Genomic DNA, 18,402 nt, shown 5'->3' with positions numbered 1-18,402 from the left:
TTGGGGCGGGAAGATGGGTTTCTGCCACCTTTCTTACTTGGGACAAAATACACTGTTTCCTGCTCTTAATTCACATCTGCAGTTGATCTTGGAATTGGTCATAGTTCTATGTGTGGCCAGTACATTGAGTGCAATTCCAGACTCCAGAACAAAACAATCCGTTTCTCTGTTTTCTCAAAATGCTTAGAGGCCTCAACCCTCACCCCGCCTCCCCCAAACACTGCCCTTCTCTCTGTGATACCGGGAGGATGTCTCCCCAGTGCATTTTTGCCTTCAGCAGCTGCTGGATCTGCGCCAGCGCACCTCACCTTCTGGTCCAGGAACCGCAAGGCACAAGGAGCCAGCCAAGCTGGGAAGACATCACAGAAGTCAGTCCTGGTCGCCCATCTGCTGCCAGATTTCTTAGTAAGGAAGATAGTTTCTGCCCAGACAGCAACATAATCTTTCCCCCAATCCCTGGCACAGAGGCTGGGCCACCGTTGTCAACCTGCTCTGAGAACACATTTAATATATGCTGTGTCACTGGTGAATCCTTGCGGAATCCTGTTGGGCTCTGAGAGAGCACAGAATGCCAGCATCGCAAAGGGGCAGGTCTAAGCCTTCACACAGTGCAATTTTGATTCACATCAACTAAAATAAAATTTAAAACGTATCATCAATCATAATGCTGGCTGGCTTTTCTATATGACTCTGCAGGTTCATGCTCTTTTACTATTTGTTTATTTGCGGCTGCACAGGGTCTTCTCTGCTGCACGCGGGCTTTCCCCAGCTGCGGTGAGCAGGACTTTACTCCTCCTTGCGGGGCTTAGGCTTCTCACGGTGGTCGCTTCTCTAGTTGCGGAGCACAGGCTCTGGGGCGAGTGGGCTTCAGCAGTTGCTGCACAGGCTTGGTTGTTCTGAGGCATGTGGGATCTTCCAGGGCCAGGGATCACACCCGTGTCCCCTGCATTGGCAGGCAGATTATTTTTGGGGGGAGGGAGATTCCATGTTGTCATTTTTATTTTGGTTTTTATAATAATCTATGAAGAACATAAACGGAGTATTGCTGTTACTCCAACTGAGAAGCCAGAAACTTAGCATGCCCAAGGTCACACAGCTACTGAATGGCAAAACTGGGATGGAACCTGCATCAGAGCTTGTTCTTCAGCACTTCATCTCTTTACGACCCAGGGCTGCAGCAGCAGCCTCAGTGGCAGCACAAAAGGGGACTTCGAGACTGCCCACTGCCCTGAGCCCCCACAGGCCCTAGTAGTTGGGTGTGTGGCTCTTGAGAATGTTCTCCGAGATCCTAAGGACAGGACTAAGTGGAGGCTTGTGTCAGAGGAAGTGTCCTGGCTAATTGTTCCCCATCCCTGGTGATGGGTATCATTTTATTAAATCTATAAATTGGTTAGGTTAAGACTATAACAGAGGAAGAATAATATTTGAAGACCTTACCAATTTAGCAAAGAATGAATATTCTCAAACCTGCTGGAGGGCTAACCCAGAAACTCTAGCTTATGGCCACGTTTCCCATACACATATGTAAGAAGATGTACATGAGTCCAACCCGCTTAACATAGTTGTCAAAGTATTGATGATTTTGTAAACTTAATGGCTGCCAAGGTTATGTTTGATCAATTCATTCAATTCCATAAACATTTACTGAACACTTCCTGTGTTTGGAATGCCTATGGACAGGCTCAGGGCGGTACCAAGGCAACCTCTGTCAACAGGACCCCAGAACCTGCCTAACAGACCCGGAAGGATTGAACTATGGAAATCAAATTAAAAAGAACCCTAGCTTTGGGAGTTTCTAACCAAACTGAATGTTTTCGGAGCAGTGACTGGCGATCAGAATGTCCTATCCTCATCTTGGACCTCATTTTACCAAGCGGGTCATATCCTGTTTCTTCACGATTCCATCATCCTAGCGCCAGCTCAGCCAAAATGAGTTGACATAGCATCCAGGAAGTGCTGGAATCTGGCCAGAGCTGAGGCAGAGATCACAATTTCTCATTCAGGGCTCATCCCACAAGCATTTATTAAATGCCTACTATGTGCAAGGCAAAGTGGTGGATACAGCGGTAAACATGGCCAGGCGGTCCCCACCTCCAGGTCCTTTGTAGTGAGCAGGTGGCAATAGTCTGTTCTCATAACTGTCGTGGGGAGTGAGCTAACTGGGCCGATGTCAGAAGAATGGCATTAGTGAAAGAAAACGGCCAGAACAATGTGACAGGACACGGAACCAGCGGCTGGAGCCCAGCCTGGTGTGCAGCGACTGGGAACAGAGAGGCTCTTCGGGAACAAAGGAGTTGAGCAAACCACGATTCCCAGAGGCAGAAAGGCAAACAGACTAGGCTTTCTGAAAATGGGTGCTATGACCACAAACCAAGAGTTTCACGCTAATTTCCGGACGCCACCTACACATATTGGTATTGGCATCAGCACTGTATTGGAGTAGGGACAACATCTCACAGGAAATATGAGTTTCAAATGTTATTCGGTTCAACAGAAATAAAACTTCTTTAATCTACTACCAGAAGAGATTATTAAGCAAATTCAGCTACAGTTCTCAAAAACTTCACTTGTACACAACATAAACAGATAATAGGTCCTCACTGAGAAATTACTATATTTTTCTTTGTGTCTTTGTTTCTTTTTCTTTTTGGCTGTGCCCCAATGCTTGTAGGATCTAGGCTTATGAGATCTCGGTTCCTCAACCAGGGCCAAGGCTGGAGACTGGGTCCCTGGAATTCTCTGCATGTGTGTCTCCAGCTGTGTTACAGTGGGGCCTGCACATGTAGTAAGTGCTGTATATGTTTTATTGTTTAGTCACTCAGCTGTGTCTGACTCTTCGTGACCCCACGGACTGTAGCCCACCAGGCCGCTCTGTCGATGGGATTTCCCAGGCAAGATATTGGAGTGGATTACCATTTCCTTCTCCAGGGGATCTTCCCAACCCAGGGATCAAACACACATCTCCTGCATTGGCAGATGGGTTCTTTACCACTGAGTCACAAGAGAAGCCCTCAGATACATGTTAACTATATTATTATTATTAAGTCACTCTGTTATACTCCAAGTCAGAAAAATACTTAGCCTATCCCCTCTTTTGTCCATGGTCCTAGAGGTACTTTGGGGTGAACATTTACTTATTGCATAATCTTTTAAGAAATTTCTTTTTATCCTTGAGACAGTGTCCACAAATTTTATCTGGCACTTTGCGCACTGCTGAGGCATAGGAAATTCCTTCCCTAATACAATATTTTCAGACCACCAAGTCCTGGGAGGTGACAGCTGTAATAAATCTCGTGAGCTCTTCGGTCAGCAGCCACTTCTTAATGGAAAGGTCTATTTCTGACCCTCAGTTACAAATGTCAAAGGCAGACCTTTCCCTCCCCTCAGGCTCCCTTCCCACTCTGCTGTCTTCGGCCACACTTTCTGGTCCTGCAGCTTGCCCCCTGGTTGATAAGTGAGTGCTGCTGGGATGTGACTTGGGGGCACGGAAAGGTCCTTGGACCTAAAATATCTTCTGCCCTGTGGGCTGGGCATCTCATCATCAGTATTGTTCTCTAAAGTCTGAGCAAAGGGGCTTCCCCTCCAAATCCAGGACTATAAATGTGCCTCTGAATTAGGACTTGTTAACAGCAGTCCCAAAATAAACCACCCATATGGGGAGGGGGCATTAACTCATTACCTTCCCAAGCTCTAGGAGCAGGAGACCAAGGCTGAAGATGTCTTCAGGAAAGGCACAAACCTGGGCCTGCAGACCAATCTGCAATGATCCACGTGTTTTAGGTTATACTTGTGGTGTCCTGAAGTTGTTTTTTAGTGACTTGCCAATATTTTAAAACCAGGATACTTTATAATGGTTCTTGAGAAATAAAAACTTAAAAATAAATGCTTTAGCAATCTTGTCCTGCACCCCACAAAATAACAGGAGTCTCAGGGATTCCCTGCCAGTTTACCCACCACCCAGTGAGCCTGAGTTGAAAGTCAGAAAGCAAAAAAAAAAAGTCAGAAAGCAGGCCTGGGCACCTGGGACTCATCTGTTTGTTCTGTTTCATTCCAAATATTTCTATTAACTCTACAAATACAAAAACCAAAACAGAAATACAAAAGATGAAAAAACAGAGATGACACAAAGTGGCCTAAATGGTCCTTATCTTGAGAAAACTTAGGGATTTATTGAAATAATAATAAATCATAATAAAATTATAATTTTATAATATAAATTATATAATTTATAAATTATAATAAAATATAGATGTTAAACTTCAAATAAGGATATAATACTTATACATAAAAGCATTTTATGTTTTCATTTCCCTCATCTCTTGAGATAACATTTGCTTCTGTTGAGTCCAGTACTTACCTCCCAAGTCTGTCTCCAACTAGACCCAACTCCTTAAGGCCAGAGGCTGTTCTAATTGTGCCCTCCACACCAAGAGCAGAAAGTGCTCAATAAGCATTAGGTGGGAACACCTGATACCCTGCTACTGAAATATCCTGGTTTTAAAATATTGACAAGTCACTGGAAAAAAATAAATAAATAAAACCTTTCAAATACTTGAGAGTAGACCCAACAGTACATGACTGTAGTTCATGAACAAATGGCAAATAAAACTTTAAAAATAGTGGTGACAAGAAAAATAATGACTTTATCTACTCTGTCATTTTACGTGTATTATTTATTTCTTTACCATAAAAAACAGATAATGCCTGTGGTTAAACATTCAAAAACATACAAGCATATAGAGTAAAAAAGTGAAAGCTTATATTTTTATTTTCCTCTCCCAACCCCTCCCCAGCTGCTGCCCCCAGTTCCGAGTTTGGGATGTATTCTTCCTGATCTAAGTAACTAGGCAGACTTATCTCCAAGCCTATTCGTATATGTCAGGTTAACCCCATTTTACAGATGAGGAAACTGCAGCACAGAAGGGTTGAAGCATTCATCCAAGATCACAGAGAGAGATGCAAATCCAGATCCTCTGATTCCTAAATCAGCGCATTCCTTGCGCTACGCCCCGTAGCTAACATTCATGGATGAAGAAACCGAGGCTTAGAGGGTCCCTGAGCAGTCAGAACCACATGGTTCACAGTCCAATTTAGGAGAAGCAGGGATAACTAACTGGGCTTGCACGGGAGGCTGCATGATGGAGAGGGCCCTGACCAACGTGGAATCGAGGTCAGGCTTGACCATCTCCCAGCCCAGCAACGCCCCAATGTGGGGCGCGGGGCTCGCCCACGCCGCTCGGGTACCGGCGCCACCCAACCCCTTGGCGCCCCTCGCGGCCGCTCGGCCTGGGCTGGCGCAGCGCGCGCACCGCCCACTCAGAGTCGGTCGGGAGACCCGGGTCCCGGAGACCCGAGCCCCAGCCGGGTCGAGGGACAGCCCTGGCGCGATGGCTCCCTCGGAACCCGGCTGGGACCTCCTCGGCCTCGCCCCCTGGAGCGGTCGGCAGGTGCCGGGCGGGAGCGGCCAAGGCCCGCAGCCCAGGGTGGGTGGCCCTGGCGGGCTGGGGATTCGGGGGCCGCCGAGGGGCTGCCGCTGGGCGCGTGGCGGGCGGGCTGGCGGGGCGGGGCGGGGCGGGGCGGGGGCGGAGCCGCGGCCGGAGGCGGCCGTAGCCGGGCTCAGGGGCCGCAGTGGCTGCCGCGGAGCGAGGCTGCCTGGAGGGAGCGCCCGGGCGCAGAGGGGTTAGCTGGCCGCCGGGGCCGCGCAGAGCAGGTACAGATCTTCCCTGGGACCCCTGGCCCCGGTCGCCCTCTCTCCCCCGTCTGGTTAGACCATCCGCCCCGCGCCCCCGCGCCGTCCGGGTTCTCCGAGCCCCGCGGTCGCGCCCCAGCCACGACCCCGGCCCCAGTTCTTATAGCCTCGGAAGATCTTCCAGTCCCTGGGGTCCAATTCCTGGGGAGGGGGCTCTGATCCCTTGGAACGCTGGCCCCATCACTCGGACGAAGAATCAGCCAAAATTCCTACACAGAATAAAACTGGAAAACACACCCAGGAGCTCCCGGCACGCGCCGGGCACCTCCTGCCCTTCCCCTCTGGAAAGGTATTTCTGGATGATGCGTTCCTCCCCCATCCCCCCAACCCTGTCATCCGTTTCCGTCCTGGGTTGGGGGACACAGACGCTGGGAGGGTTACAAGTGGGTGCCCCGAATCCAGCTCAGCCTGACGACTAGAAAGGCAGGACACCTGTTGGGATGGGCCTCCAGGACCCAGGAGTGGCACAAGGAGGACCAAGGAGTTCTTGCCCAAGACAGGGACTCTGCAGCCAGCCCTGGAGCCCTGGACCCACCCCCTGCCCCTCAGCGCCACTGTTCCCCAGAGGTAGGTCTCTTGGGGTTAGTGAAGCGGTTAGTTCTGCCCAGGTCACTCCTCCTTGATCTCCACTGGCCAGTGTGGAGTTGTGGCAGGGAGGAGCCCAGGTTTGTCTAGACCAGTGTCAGCCGGGCCCAAGAATGGCCAGTTCTGTCTGACCTCTCCTTTCTTCACTCTGGACAGTGAGGCTCACCAGATGAGAAACGGAAAACATGAAAAGACTGAAAACCACAAATGTGTATCTGTTTCTGCAGCGTGTGTGTGTGCCTGTGTGTGCGTGTGTCGGCCCCCTGCCCAACTATGCGGGGGGGTGGGGTAGGACTTTTCCAGAGAGGGAGCCAGGCCTGGCCCTGGCCCCAGGAGCTCACGTCACCCCACCCCCCACCCCTCACTTCTCCAGGGAGCTGCCAAAGCCAAACCCAGCTCAGGACAGGATTATGTGTACTGGGTAGACCCATAGAGAGAGACAGCTAGACACAGGCCTGGGGTAGCAGAGAGAAGCAGAGGCAGAGGGAGTGGAGAGGGGACCCAGCAGCAAGAAGCGGCAGTGACCAGCCTCCCTTCTCCTTCTCTTCAACCACCAGGAAGGGAGTCAGGCTGAAAGCTGAAGGTTTGGGTGGAATGTTGGCCCTTCTCTGGAGCCCCTACCCGCCTCCTCATCAGGGCGGAGTTGCTGACCTCAGTGGTCAGCCCAGCCAAGGGAAGGAGCAGCCATCAGCAACCCCCTTCACAACCCCAAGTAGCTGAGGAGACCGTTCGGGCACAGGCCCCGCCACTGTGATCCTTCTCTTAACATCCCAAGTCCCAAGCGCTGGGGTCTCAGGGAGGTGAGGGGGAATGGATTTGCTACCTCCAAGCACATTCCTGCCCTTCCCTCTGTCATTTTCCTGCCCCTGAGCTGGCCCACCTCGGCATTAGCTCCTTGGATTCCTCTCCCGGGTGCCTTTCAGATCCAACAGAAACATTTTTTTTTTTTCCTGGAAAGCAGAGCTCAGAGCAGCATGAAGAGTGGGGGTGGGAAGGGTTCATTGTGAAGGGACTGGAGGGCCAGGGGGAGCCATGGGAGAGCCAGGCTTAGACCAGGGGAGGGTTCCAAGCTCCACTTCTCCAGTGATCAAGCTGAGACTTCAGGATGGACTTCCTGGCTCTTCAGAAGATAGACCCATGAGTGACTGGGGACCAATAGCCTCTCTAGCTGTATCTCCTCTCCCCAGCTTCCCCCAGCCATCAGAGTCTTGCCTGAAGGAAGGCCTCATTGATCCAATGCCGGAGGCTGGCCCCTAGAGGGAAGTTAAATATCACTGGGGAAAATCACCTGCTTCTCTAGAGATAAACCATCAGCCCATTTAGTTTATCCCTTGGCTGAAAAGTTTGAGACAGGCACAGTTGTGTCTGAGTGTTCCAGAAGGAGCTTATTAGGTAAGAAGGCAAGAAAAGGCTGAGAAGCAGGTGGGAATGGAAAGCCCAGGGGGCTTCCAGTCAGCAGCTCAGAGAGGATGTCTGAAAAGTCCTCACTGAGCCTCCCTCCTCAACCCTCTTAAGAAAGATGCATGTGTCTGAGCTGGCCTAGAGACAGTCACTGGTTAGGACACAGGAGCTGAGAAGTTTCTGAAGCTGAGGGAGGGGACTGCGCCTGAACTGGGAGGCTGAGGGCAGACCTCCACCCCTTCAGCTTGGGTAGATGGACAAAGGCAGTGCTCCTTTTCCCTCTCACCTTTAGGATCATTAAGGGATGGACCAATCTTCACCCCTCCATTCTCACTCTGAGTTCTCCTTCTGAGAAGTCATCCCTCCCAATCCCCAGCTTTCCGGAGACTGGACCAGGCTTGGGTCCTTACAGAGCGCAACCCCCACCCGAAGCCCAGATGCCACAGTAGAGTGTTTACTTCCGGTCCCCTCCTCCCTGGGCCCAGGGCCATCAAGGGAGGAGCAATGGATAAGTGGGCGGGCAGGTAAGTGGTAGGGGGCCAGGGTGGAGGGAATGACTGACTCTTAGTATGTAGAAGTGAGGGAAAGGACCTCTCTGGGAGGGGCCGGGGGAAGTGGTGAGTAACTTCTGCTTTCTGAGAAGTTGGTATCAGGATGTGGGGAGCCAGCTGGGGGCGAGGCGTCATGTAACACCTCCTCAGGCTCCTGTCTGATACCTTCGCTCCTGCTTTTGGTTTGCAGGCCCCGGTTGTGTCTGATGCTGCTTCTGTCCCTCCCTCAGCTCTGCCTGGATCAGGAGGTGAGCCAGGGACTAGAGGTTACGATCCTTTCATCTCTCTGTCTCCCCACTACCCACTATCTCCAGACCACATTTGCATTTTCTGCAGCTTCTGATAAGCCCTGGCCCCTTTCTCTCACCCTTGGCCCTCCAGCCTCTCCAACTCCCTAACTCCTTGCCAAATCACTTTAAGTCCCACCTCTGCTACTGAATATGACCTTGGGTCAGTAACAACTGCCCCAAACCTCAGCATGGACTAGATTTTCTGTACAGTTCCCTCGAAAATCATTCTAATTTTGTCTGAACATTTTGTCTACCTAGGTGTTGTCTGGACACTCTCTTCAGACACCCTCTGAGGAGAGCCAAGGCCCTGAAGGGGTCTGGGGTCCTTGGGACCAGTGGGCCTCTTGCTCCCAGCCCTGTGGGGTTGGGGTACAGCGCCGGAGCCGGACATGTCAGCTCCCTACAATTCAACTCCACCAGGGCCTGCCCCTTCCACCCCGGCCCCCAAGACATCCAGAAGCCCTGCTTCCCCGGGGTCAAGGCACCAGACCGCAGACTTCCCGAGAAACCCTTCCCCTATACAGGCCACCGCCTCGAGGAAGAGGTGGCCCTCTTCGAGGTCCTGCTTCTCAATTAGGGAGAGAGGAGGCTCCGGAGACTCAAGGAGCCAGGAGGTGAGGGGTGGGGCTTTGAGGTAGGGGTGATACCTTGAGGTAGAGGCGGGGCTTGGGATGAAGGAAAGGGTAGCAAAGGATCCAGGGCTTAGAAAGGCTTCTCTGGTGCTAGGAAGTAGGATGGGGAGGCCGGGTCAGAGATGGCCAGCGCTGTGACTCCACGTCTGCAACACCTTCTCAGGTCCCGGGTTCGAGACCCCATCAAGCCAGGAATGTTTGGCTATGGGAGGGTGCCTTTTGCTTTGCCGCTCCATCGGAACCGCAGGCATCCCCGAAGACCACCCAGATCTGAACTCTCTCAAACCTCAGATCTTCCATCCCTGACTCTGAGAACAGAGCCACCTTCCACAAACCACACCCAGAAAACAGAACTGTCTCCTACAGAATCTTCTGCCCACACCCTCCCACCCCAAGTAGAACCAAGCCCCGAAGCTCCTCAGACAGCAGTGCCCTCTAGAGCCAGGCCAGCCCCCACAGGGCCACACCCCAGAGCCCAGGCCTCTGGCACAGAGCCCTCCTTTCATTCCCCATCCCCAGGAGAAGGTAGCTCCTTTCACCTGTCCCTTCAGCCAAGAAGGCCAAGTTCCCAGGGTTGGGCCAATCCCAGGCTGGCAGACAGACACCCTAATCCTTTCCTTTCTGTGCCTTGGGGCCGAGGCCAGCAGAGCCGGGAGCAGTGGAGACCTGGGGGGCATCTCCACGGGTCCCTCACAGAGTCTGCCCCTCCCCAGCCAGATGGCTGGCTGCCTCTGCTGAGCTCTGGCCCCAGCTCCAGCCCACTCTGGAGCCTCTTTGCTCCCAGTAGCCCTGTCCCAAGATGTTCTGGGGAGAGTGAACAGCTGAGAGCCTGCAGCCAAGCGGTGAGTCCCTTTTCTGGCCCCTCACAGACTTCCAATTCTGCTTCCCTGACCCCAAGTCTGGGTCCTTAGCCCGTCAGATCTGGGCCTGAGGGAGAAGGGCCTTGGCATCCAGCCTCTTCAGGGCAGGGGGCTTGGAGCTCTTCCCTAGACCTGACCTTCCTCTCTACCCCCCAAATCCAGCCCTGACCCACACCCCCATTTTCCTCCCCAGCTTTGACTCCTCTGTATCCCCCACCTCAGCCCTGCCCCCCTGAGCAGCCAGACCCCCGGGCCCTGCAGTGTGCAGCCTTTGACTCCCAGGAGTTCATGGGCCAACTGTACCAGTGGGAGCCCTTCACGGAAGGTGAGGTTTCTAGCCATCCCTGGGACAGGGGGGCTGAAGGTTGGGGGGTGACGGGGAAGGAGACTCAGCTCTCTCTGTCTCCTCTGTAGGCTCTTGTGTTTCCCCTGCATCATTGTCTTCCTTATTTCCCACAACGGGGGTGAAGACAGAACAGGCCCAGAGAGGGGTGGGGGTTTCAGACAGGGCCCCTGCTGTCAGATGTGGTGGATGGTCAGCCGAGGAGTCGGGCTGGGAGAGGGCTGCATTCAGAGGTGCTCTTCAGCGGACCTCCTCTGGGAAGAAACCCATCCAGGAGGTGGACTGGACACGATAGGGGCCGGGCATGGGCAGAGAGATCCTGTCCAGTGGTGACAGCTGGCTGGGGGTGTGCTACTGGCCCTGGACCATGTGACATCACTCTGTCCCAAGCTACCACCCTTTGGGTTTTAGGCCTGTGTCACCTTGATACTAAGATAAGCCCTCCTGAGCTCTGAACTCCCATAATCATAGTTTCAGGTATCTCTTCAGAGTTGCCCGCCCTTTTCTTGGTCTCAGTGATCCCAGCTGATCTGACTTGAGTTTTGTGTGACCCTCAAACTGACCTTTCAGAATTGTTGCATTGCCTTTGACAACAGGGCCCCCGGCAACCTCAGGATGCCTTATTGCCAGCATAAGGGCTGTTCTCAGGGTCCTGGAGTCTTTCCCAACTGACCTCCCGCCAGGGAACCTAGCTAACCACCCTTCTACCCTGTCTCTTAGTTCAGGGTTCTCAGCGCTGTGAGCTGAACTGCCGTCCCCGTGGCTTCCGCTTCTATGTCCGTCACACCCAAAAGGTCCAGGACGGGACCCTGTGTCAGCCCGGAGCCCTGGACATCTGTGTGGCTGGACGCTGTCTGGTGAGGGAAGAGGGGGATCATGCATGGGGAGAGGGGCAGCGTTAGTAACTACTACACACACACCGAGAGAGCCTCCTTGTTCATTATCACAATGATGAAACACCAGGCAGAGATGGCAAAGAGGAGGGTTCTTACCTGCCAAGTGAGGCTGAGCAAAAGATGTGAACAGCAGGAAAGACCCCCCTGGGCCCGTCCAAGCTTCCTGGAGGCTAGCTGGGAATGGGGGTGGTGACAAAGAAACAGTCTCACTTGTACAGCAAAGGTCGAGACCCGTGGTGAGCTGAAGGCTCCAAGAAGCCCAGGCCAGGGTGCGAAGTGATGTCTGGCTTCCAGCAGCCTCTGCCTCACTCTGCTTTCCCCAAGAGCCCTGGCTGTGATGGCATCCTCGGCTCTGGCCGGCATCCAGATGGCTGTGGCGTCTGTGGGGGTGATGATTCTACCTGTCGCCTCGTCTCGGGGAACCTCACCGAGCGGGGTGGCCCTCTGGGTTATCAGAAGATCTTATCCATTCCTGCCGGGGCCTCCCGACTCCAGATTGCCCAGCTCCGGCCCAGCTCCAACTACCTTGGTGCGTCCCTGAGCTCCCCCGTCTTAGGTCCCCACTCCATCCCTGGTCAGTTGGTTCTGCCCGGCACACCCCCATTCAGCACAGGAAACAAGCCACCAGTGAAGTCAGGGCTCCCCTCCCTCTCCTTCCCAGGTGGGGGCAACAAGGAAGCCACAGGAGCATGGGGGAGTGTGTAGGTTGGGGGGGTATGTGGGTTCCCCGCCAGCAGGGAAGTGAGAGGAGAGGAGGACAGGATGGCCTCACGTGTCCTGATCTGCCATCTCCAGCACTTCGAGGTCCTGGGGGCCGGTCCATCATCAATGGAAACTGGGCTGTGGATCCCCCTGGGTCCTATACCGCCGGCGGGACTGTCTTCCGGTACAACCGTCCTCCCCGGGAGGAGGGCGCTGGGGAGAGTCTGTCCGCAGAAGGCCCCACCACCCAGCCCGTGGATGTCTACGTGAGCGAGGGGCCTGGGCCTGGGGAGGCCTCACCGCTGCGGGAGGCCTTTCCTCTGAGGGGAACCTGTGGGTCTCAGGATGGGCAGAAGGCTGGCAGATGCCCCCTGGCCACCCCCGAACATTCATTACCTTCTCTTTCTCTCCCCAGATGATCTTTCAGGAGGAAAACCCAGGTGTTTTCTATCAGTATGTCATCTCTTCACCTCCCCCGAACCTTGAGAACCCCACTCCAGAGCCTCGTGTTCCTCAACTCCAGCCTGGTAAGACTTTGACCCCCAGACTTAGAAGGAGATGGGGTGAAGCTGAGCGTGAGGAGGCCCATCTGATTTGTCTACTCAACTCTCTCCGCACAGAGATTTTGAGGGTAGAGCCCCCTCCTGTTTCAGCGCCCCGCCCTGCCCGCACCCCAGGCACCCTCCAGCGGCAGGTGAGGATCCCCCAGATGCCCGCCCCACCCCCTCCCAGGACACCCATGGGGTCTCCAGCCGGATACTGGAAACGAGTGGGACACTCAGAGTGCTCGGCATCCTGTGGGAAAGGTGAGACTTCACACACCAGCCCCCTTGGCCCATATTCCCGGCTTGGCACTCCTGATCCCCTGCCCTGGGCGTGCATCACACCTTGACTCTGTGCCAACTCAGACTTCAGTGCCTGGGACCCACTGACACTGGATGCCGAGCCATCCCACCTCCCCAGGCTCCCCTTTATCCCCCTTCAGGTGTTTGGCGCCCCATCTTCCTCTGCGTTTCTCGAGAGTCAGGAGACGAGCTGGATGAACGCAGCTGTGCCATGGGTGCCAGGCCGCCAGCCTCCCAGGAGCCCTGCCATGGCCCCCCATGCCCACCATAGTGAGTGTGCCCCATGGGAGGGCTAGGGTCCTAGGGACACAACAGTTGCACCCGTAGGATCTCACTTGGACTCTGCACTCAATACAGGGTCTCCTGGCTGCATTCTCTTAGTTTCTTACACAACTGAGGATGTGTGTGGTGTGTGTGTGTGTGTGTGTGTGTGTTAGTCGCTTAGTCCTGTCCAACTCTTTTTGACCCCATGGGCTGTAGCCAATCAGTCCATGGGATTTCCCAGGCAAGAATACTGGAGTGGGTTGCCATTCCCTTCTCCTGGAGGATCATCCTGACCTGGGGATCGAACCTTCATCTCCTGCACTGCAGGCAGAGTCTTTACCATCTGATCCACCGCAAGACAACCCTGAGCCCCACAAGGGATCCCAGACTCCAAATGTTAAATAAGCCCACTCGCCTCTGACAGGTCCCCACTCCCAGTCTGTTGTCCCCTTTCCTGAACATGGCAGCCGCACATCTCTCTGTTTTTGCCATCTGTGTCTCTGTCCCTTCCCCCGCTCTGCCCACAGCTGGGAGGCTGGCGAGTGGACATCCTGCAGCCGTTCATGTGGGCCGGGCACCCAGCACCGTCAGCTACGCTGCCGGCAGGAGTTTGGAGGCGGCGGCTCCTCAGTGCCCCCGGAGCGCTGCGGGCACCTGCCCCGGCCCAACATCACCCAGCCCTGCCAGCTGCGCCTCTGCGGCCATTGGGAGGTTCGCTCGTCCTGGAGCCAGGTGAGTGGCCCCGGGCAAGGAGGCTTTCGGACGGGGAGGATCCTGGAGGTGTGGGCACCCGTGAGCTAGAGCTGTGGTTTTCCCAACTCTGTATTAATCGGCAGAAACTTTTACAAATGAGATCTCATATGAGCCTCCAACTGTAAGGCAGCTAAGACATGCCCTATACTCAGCCTGTTCCTCAGCCCATGAAGCCCTGTAACCTCTGAGCCAGGCATCAAAGGCCCGTCCTGGTTCAGAAGCCCCAGAGAGGGAAGACCGTGAGGAAGCCAGGGAAGCCCAGCCCTCTGTGCCCCTCGTCCCCTCAGTGCTCTGTGCGATGCGGGCGCGGCCAGAGGAGCCGGCAGGTCCGCTGTGTCGGCAACAACGGGGATGAAGTGAGTGAGCAGGAGTGCGCCTCAGGGCCCCCGCGGCCCCCCAGCAGAGAGGCCTGTGACATGGGGCCCTGCACCACGGCCTGGTTCCACAGCGACTGGAGCTCCAAGGTGGGCCCCCCTCTCTGCTGAGCCCCAACATCCCTAGTGTCCCCCATCTCCGCCGACACCCTCTCAGGTGTCTTCCCAACGCAGTTGCATAAACGTTGACTGGGCAAGCACCTGCTGTGTGCTAGACACTGCCAGTGTTGGGAACTTGGAGAAAAACTTACACTAACGTCCTGAACCCTGCCTGACGAAAGTCCCCCAGGGCATTCCCTAACTCCCGGATCCAGGAGGTGTCTGCCCTTGACCCCCTCCCCTCCCCGACGTCACCCTGTCCCCCTTCACACTCTGCTTCCCAACAGTGCTCAGCGGAGTGTGGGACGGGAATCCAGAGACGTTCTGTGGTCTGCCTTGGGAGTGGGGAGGCCCACGGGATGAGCCAGGAGGAAGCAGGGGCAGGAGCCGGTGAGCAGACCTGTGCACCCAGAAGCCGGCCCCCTGACATGCGTGCCTGCAGCCTGGGGCCCTGTGAGGTGTCATGGTGCTGGTACACTGGGCCCTGGGCGGAGGTGAGCTGAGCGCCTGGGAGGGGCCCGAGGGTGGGATTCCTGGGGCGAGGAGGTAGGAGTCATCCTGCTCTCCCTCCCTGCCTCCTCCGCCAGTGCTCCTCAGAGTGCGGCTCTGGCACGCAGCGTAGAGACGTCATCTGTGTGTCCAAACTGGGGACTGAGTTCAACGTGACTTCTCCTAGCAACTGTTCCCACCTTCCCAGGCCCCCTGCCCTGCAGCCCTGTCAAGGGCAGGACTGCCAGGACCGGTGGTTTTCTACACCCTGGAGTCCGGTGAGTGCCTGGCTCCCCTGCCCTACCCAGTGTGGACTACCAGGAGAGGAGAGGCTTCTCTCCTTGGACATCCCTCTGTGCCCACTAGCTAAGGCCGGGGGCAGTTTAACTTGTCCCCCTGCCTAGACTGGGAGGAGAGGTGGGCCCCTCTGCGTGGGGGTTCATAATGCTCCAGGAGAGGCCCCCAACTCCTCCTCTGAGGAGGAGGCCTGGGGTGCAGGAGGAGCCTGGAGCACAGCAGAGGTCTGATTTGATAGCTGGGGTCTCCCCAGTGTTCTCGCTCCTGCCAGGGCGGCGTGCAGACAAGGGAGGTCCAGTGCCTGACTGCCAATCAGACCCTCAGCATCCGATGCCCTCTTCACCTGCGGCCCGCCAGGAAACGATCCTGTAACAGCCAGCCCTGCAGCCAGCGCCCTGGTAAAGAGCTCCCTCTCCCCCATCCCCGGTAGAGCGAGTTAGCCGAAATGTGGGTGGAGATTAGGAAGGACGAGTGGGAGTGGGCAGCACGCCTCCAGCGGGATGGATCTTGGTGACTTCTTGTGCCCAATGGCCTCCTCTGTCCCCAGATGACCAATGCAAGGACAGCTCTCCACACTGCCCCCTGGTGGTGCAGGCCCGGCTCTGCGTCTATCCCTACTACACAGCCACCTGTTGCCGCTCTTGTGCCCATGTCCTGGAGCGGTCTTCCCCAGAGCCTGCCTGAAGAGGGTCCAGGAGACCCTCTCCTTGTGGTTTTCTCACACCACCACCAGTCACCCCTCAATCATCCCACTCTGTATTCTCTGGCTCTCCAGCCTGTCCTGGCCTCACTAGAGACGCCCCCAGGGTGATGGAAGTTGGCAAGATGATGGACAGTGACCATCAAGATGTGTGGCTGGGTCTGTGCCTGTGTGGGGTGTGATGGTGTGTGTGCACGCATGCACCCAAATGTGTATGGGCCCGTATGGATGTGTGTGCGCCCATACATCTGTATCACTTCTCAAAAAGAAGTTACACAGTCCCCCGGGAGGGGATGATGCCTGTTTCCAAGAGAGTTTTCTGGGATGAGAGGAAAGCAAGTTTGCAGCTCTTTGGGAATCCGAGCTACTTAGAGTCTGGCCTCCACATTAATCCCAATTTTGTGTCCTAACCCTCATTTCTCCTGTTCAGGCCATGTATCATGTAAACCATCCTTCTGTCCTCTGACTCCTCCCTTTACCTAGTTTCTATCCCTCCCTCTCATAGCTAATGAGGGGTGGGGGTGAGCGAGTGCCTTCCAGGAAGAGAGACTGTCTCCCAGAGCAGAGACCAGCTGGGCAGAGGATGGAAAAGAGCAAGTTTAGAATAAGACATCCTAGCCCCTGCTTCTGCTCCCCACCTCCTAAAATGGTTCCTACTCCAGAACTAATTTATTTTTATTAAAGATGATTATGACAAATGAGAAACAGGCTCTTCATTGTCCTCATGGGAACCCAGCTGTACAGGCCACCTAAGCAAGCTGTGTGAGATGAGAATGAAGGGTGGGAAGGGGAACAGCGCTTGGAGCCCAGATGGAGAGAGTCTGGGCGCAGAATGCCTAATGAAGGAGCCCCAGTCACCTGAGACCCGAATGAAGCCTTGGTCAGAGGCAGAGGGTCCTGGGGGATCGCAGGCCCTGCAGGTTGGTCATCCACCACTAGAGGTCACCACTCCCCCCAGCTTAGCTACAGAGTTGGGCACTTGGGTCCAAAACAGAAACTACTCGGTCTATGGTGGGTTTCTCGGTAGGCTGGGTCCTTCTGTAAAGTCTCTTGGAATCTAGTAGCACTTTTTTTCCATCTGGGGCTGAACTGAATGACAGCTGCCTTTTCAGGGGTCCTTTTTCCTGTTCTCTTTCCTTGGCCCTGACTTCCTGCCCCTCTCATCTTTTCTATTACCCATTTTCCTATTAAGCTCTTGGTTTGTTGCTTTTTATAGAGTGGGAGGAAAGGAAATGATTCCCACCAACCCCCGAACCCCGCACCCCCCGCCCCCAGCAGAAAGGGCTGGAGGAGGAGGAGCCTGGCCTGGCTCTACGGGACTTGGGGGTGGAGTCGAGGGTGGAGCCAAGGCAGTACTGGATGTCCAGCCAAAGACACATTCTTCAGAGATGTCTCATCCTGGTCTCCTCCCAACCCAACGCCCATGTCCACTCTCAAGGTAAATAGTTTGTTGGAGGTGGTGTGAGCGTGGACAGCCTTTTCCATAACACAAATCCTTTCCCCAACCCCACCCCTACAATTCTGAGTCCTGATCACCACTTGTAGAAGCCACACTTCTGGGGGAGGGGTCCCCATGTCTAGGAAAGAGGGAAGTGCAATAGAATCGAGCTTCTCTCCCCATCAGGAGGACCCCTCTCCCATTCCTTCACCTCCACAAGTCTGGCCAAGTAAGATCGTAAAGGCCTGCAGAAACAGCTGAACTCAGTGACTACTGTCTTGAGCATGTACACCTAGACACAGCCAGACCCTGGGAAGGACCCCAGAGCTACCCGAGGGGACAGGACTTCTCCATTCTGGCAGCTCCCTCATGTCATTCTGTTGCCTTGGGAAGCAGGCTTTCTTTGGGCTGAGAAGGAATACTACAGGTACCATCTCAGGAGGACAGTGTATCAGGAAGGAGGCAGAATAAAATGGGGGGAAAGGAAAATGAAACTGACTCCTCCAGGGTGGGAAATGCAGAACGAGGTACCGAGGGGGCCCAGTCTCGGTGTCTCTGCAGGCATCAGACGGCTACTCTTTGGTGAACCTCTGAGGGGATCACAGATGTGGGGGCACCAGGGGAGTAGGACCTGAGCCAGCCCTGCAGACACTGAAGGCTGAAGGCAGAGTCCTGAGACCAAGGGAGGGTGTGGTGAAGAGCTGGGGCCCTCCCAGTGATTCCTGGAAGCTGAAGGCTGGGCGGTGGCCCCAGTTCAGCTGACTTCCCCTAAGTTCCTCCTCCCTCTTAGGGCCTCTCAGGACTGTTGCTGGGCAGGTTTGGAGTTTGGCCTTAGCCTGAGAGCCAATCACAGGTGGGGAATGCAGCCACAGCCCCTCTTAAGGCTCCCCCAGCTTCAACACCTCCCTTCCCTGATAGCCCCCAGCTCCCTCACAGACTTCAGCCTCTGACTTCTCAGGATGTGGGCTTTCATCTGGGGGGTTACCCCCTTTCCCCTTTCATTTTAAAGCTAGGATTCAGTGCAGCCCCCAAGGATTCTTTCCTCTGGTCACTGAGGTCAGAATGGGAAGGGGAGTCACTGTGAAAGTTTTCAGGAAGCAGAAGCTGACCTCAAGCACCCCCTTTTCCCAGCCT

At 55.0% G+C, this 18,402-nt stretch overlaps 1 protein-coding gene across 8 annotated transcripts; it reads left to right on the top strand.

The window, feature by feature from the left end:
* Nucleotides 1–5,630: 5,630 nt before the first annotated feature.
* Nucleotides 5,631–16,535, top strand: ADAMTSL4 (ADAMTS like 4). Of its 8 annotated transcripts, none has more exons than XM_052637637.1 (18): nt 5,631–5,710; nt 8,028–8,259; nt 8,477–8,534; nt 8,835–9,190; nt 9,372–10,050; nt 10,291–10,393; nt 11,132–11,268; nt 11,632–11,836; nt 12,103–12,275; nt 12,425–12,536; nt 12,630–12,815; nt 12,995–13,124; nt 13,646–13,850; nt 14,159–14,335; nt 14,632–14,838; nt 14,932–15,111; nt 15,384–15,528; nt 15,678–16,535. In XM_052637637.1, the coding sequence occupies exons 2-18, from the start codon at nt 8,240–8,242 to the stop codon at nt 15,812–15,814; spliced, it is 3,210 nt and encodes a 1,069-aa protein (XP_052493597.1). In that variant the 5' UTR covers nt 5,631–5,710; nt 8,028–8,239; the 3' UTR covers nt 15,815–16,535. The 8 variants fall into 8 exon arrangements, with proteins under 8 accessions (XP_052493597.1, XP_052493603.1, XP_052493599.1 ...); XM_052637639.1 differs by having other exon boundaries at nt 5,640–5,710; nt 8,112–8,259; XM_052637640.1 differs by lacking the exon at nt 8,028–8,259 and adding an exon at nt 6,246–6,316 and having other exon boundaries at nt 5,645–5,710.
* The last annotated feature ends 1,867 nt before the right edge of the window (nt 16,536–18,402 follow it).

Source organism: Budorcas taxicolor, chromosome 3 (genome assembly GCF_023091745.1).
Source record: "Budorcas taxicolor isolate Tak-1 chromosome 3, Takin1.1, whole genome shotgun sequence".
NCBI classification, from domain to species: Eukaryota; Metazoa; Chordata; class Mammalia; order Artiodactyla; family Bovidae; genus Budorcas; species Budorcas taxicolor.
The sequence above is the reverse complement of the archived record's forward strand: the minus strand, read 5'-3'. Positions and strand labels throughout refer to the sequence as shown.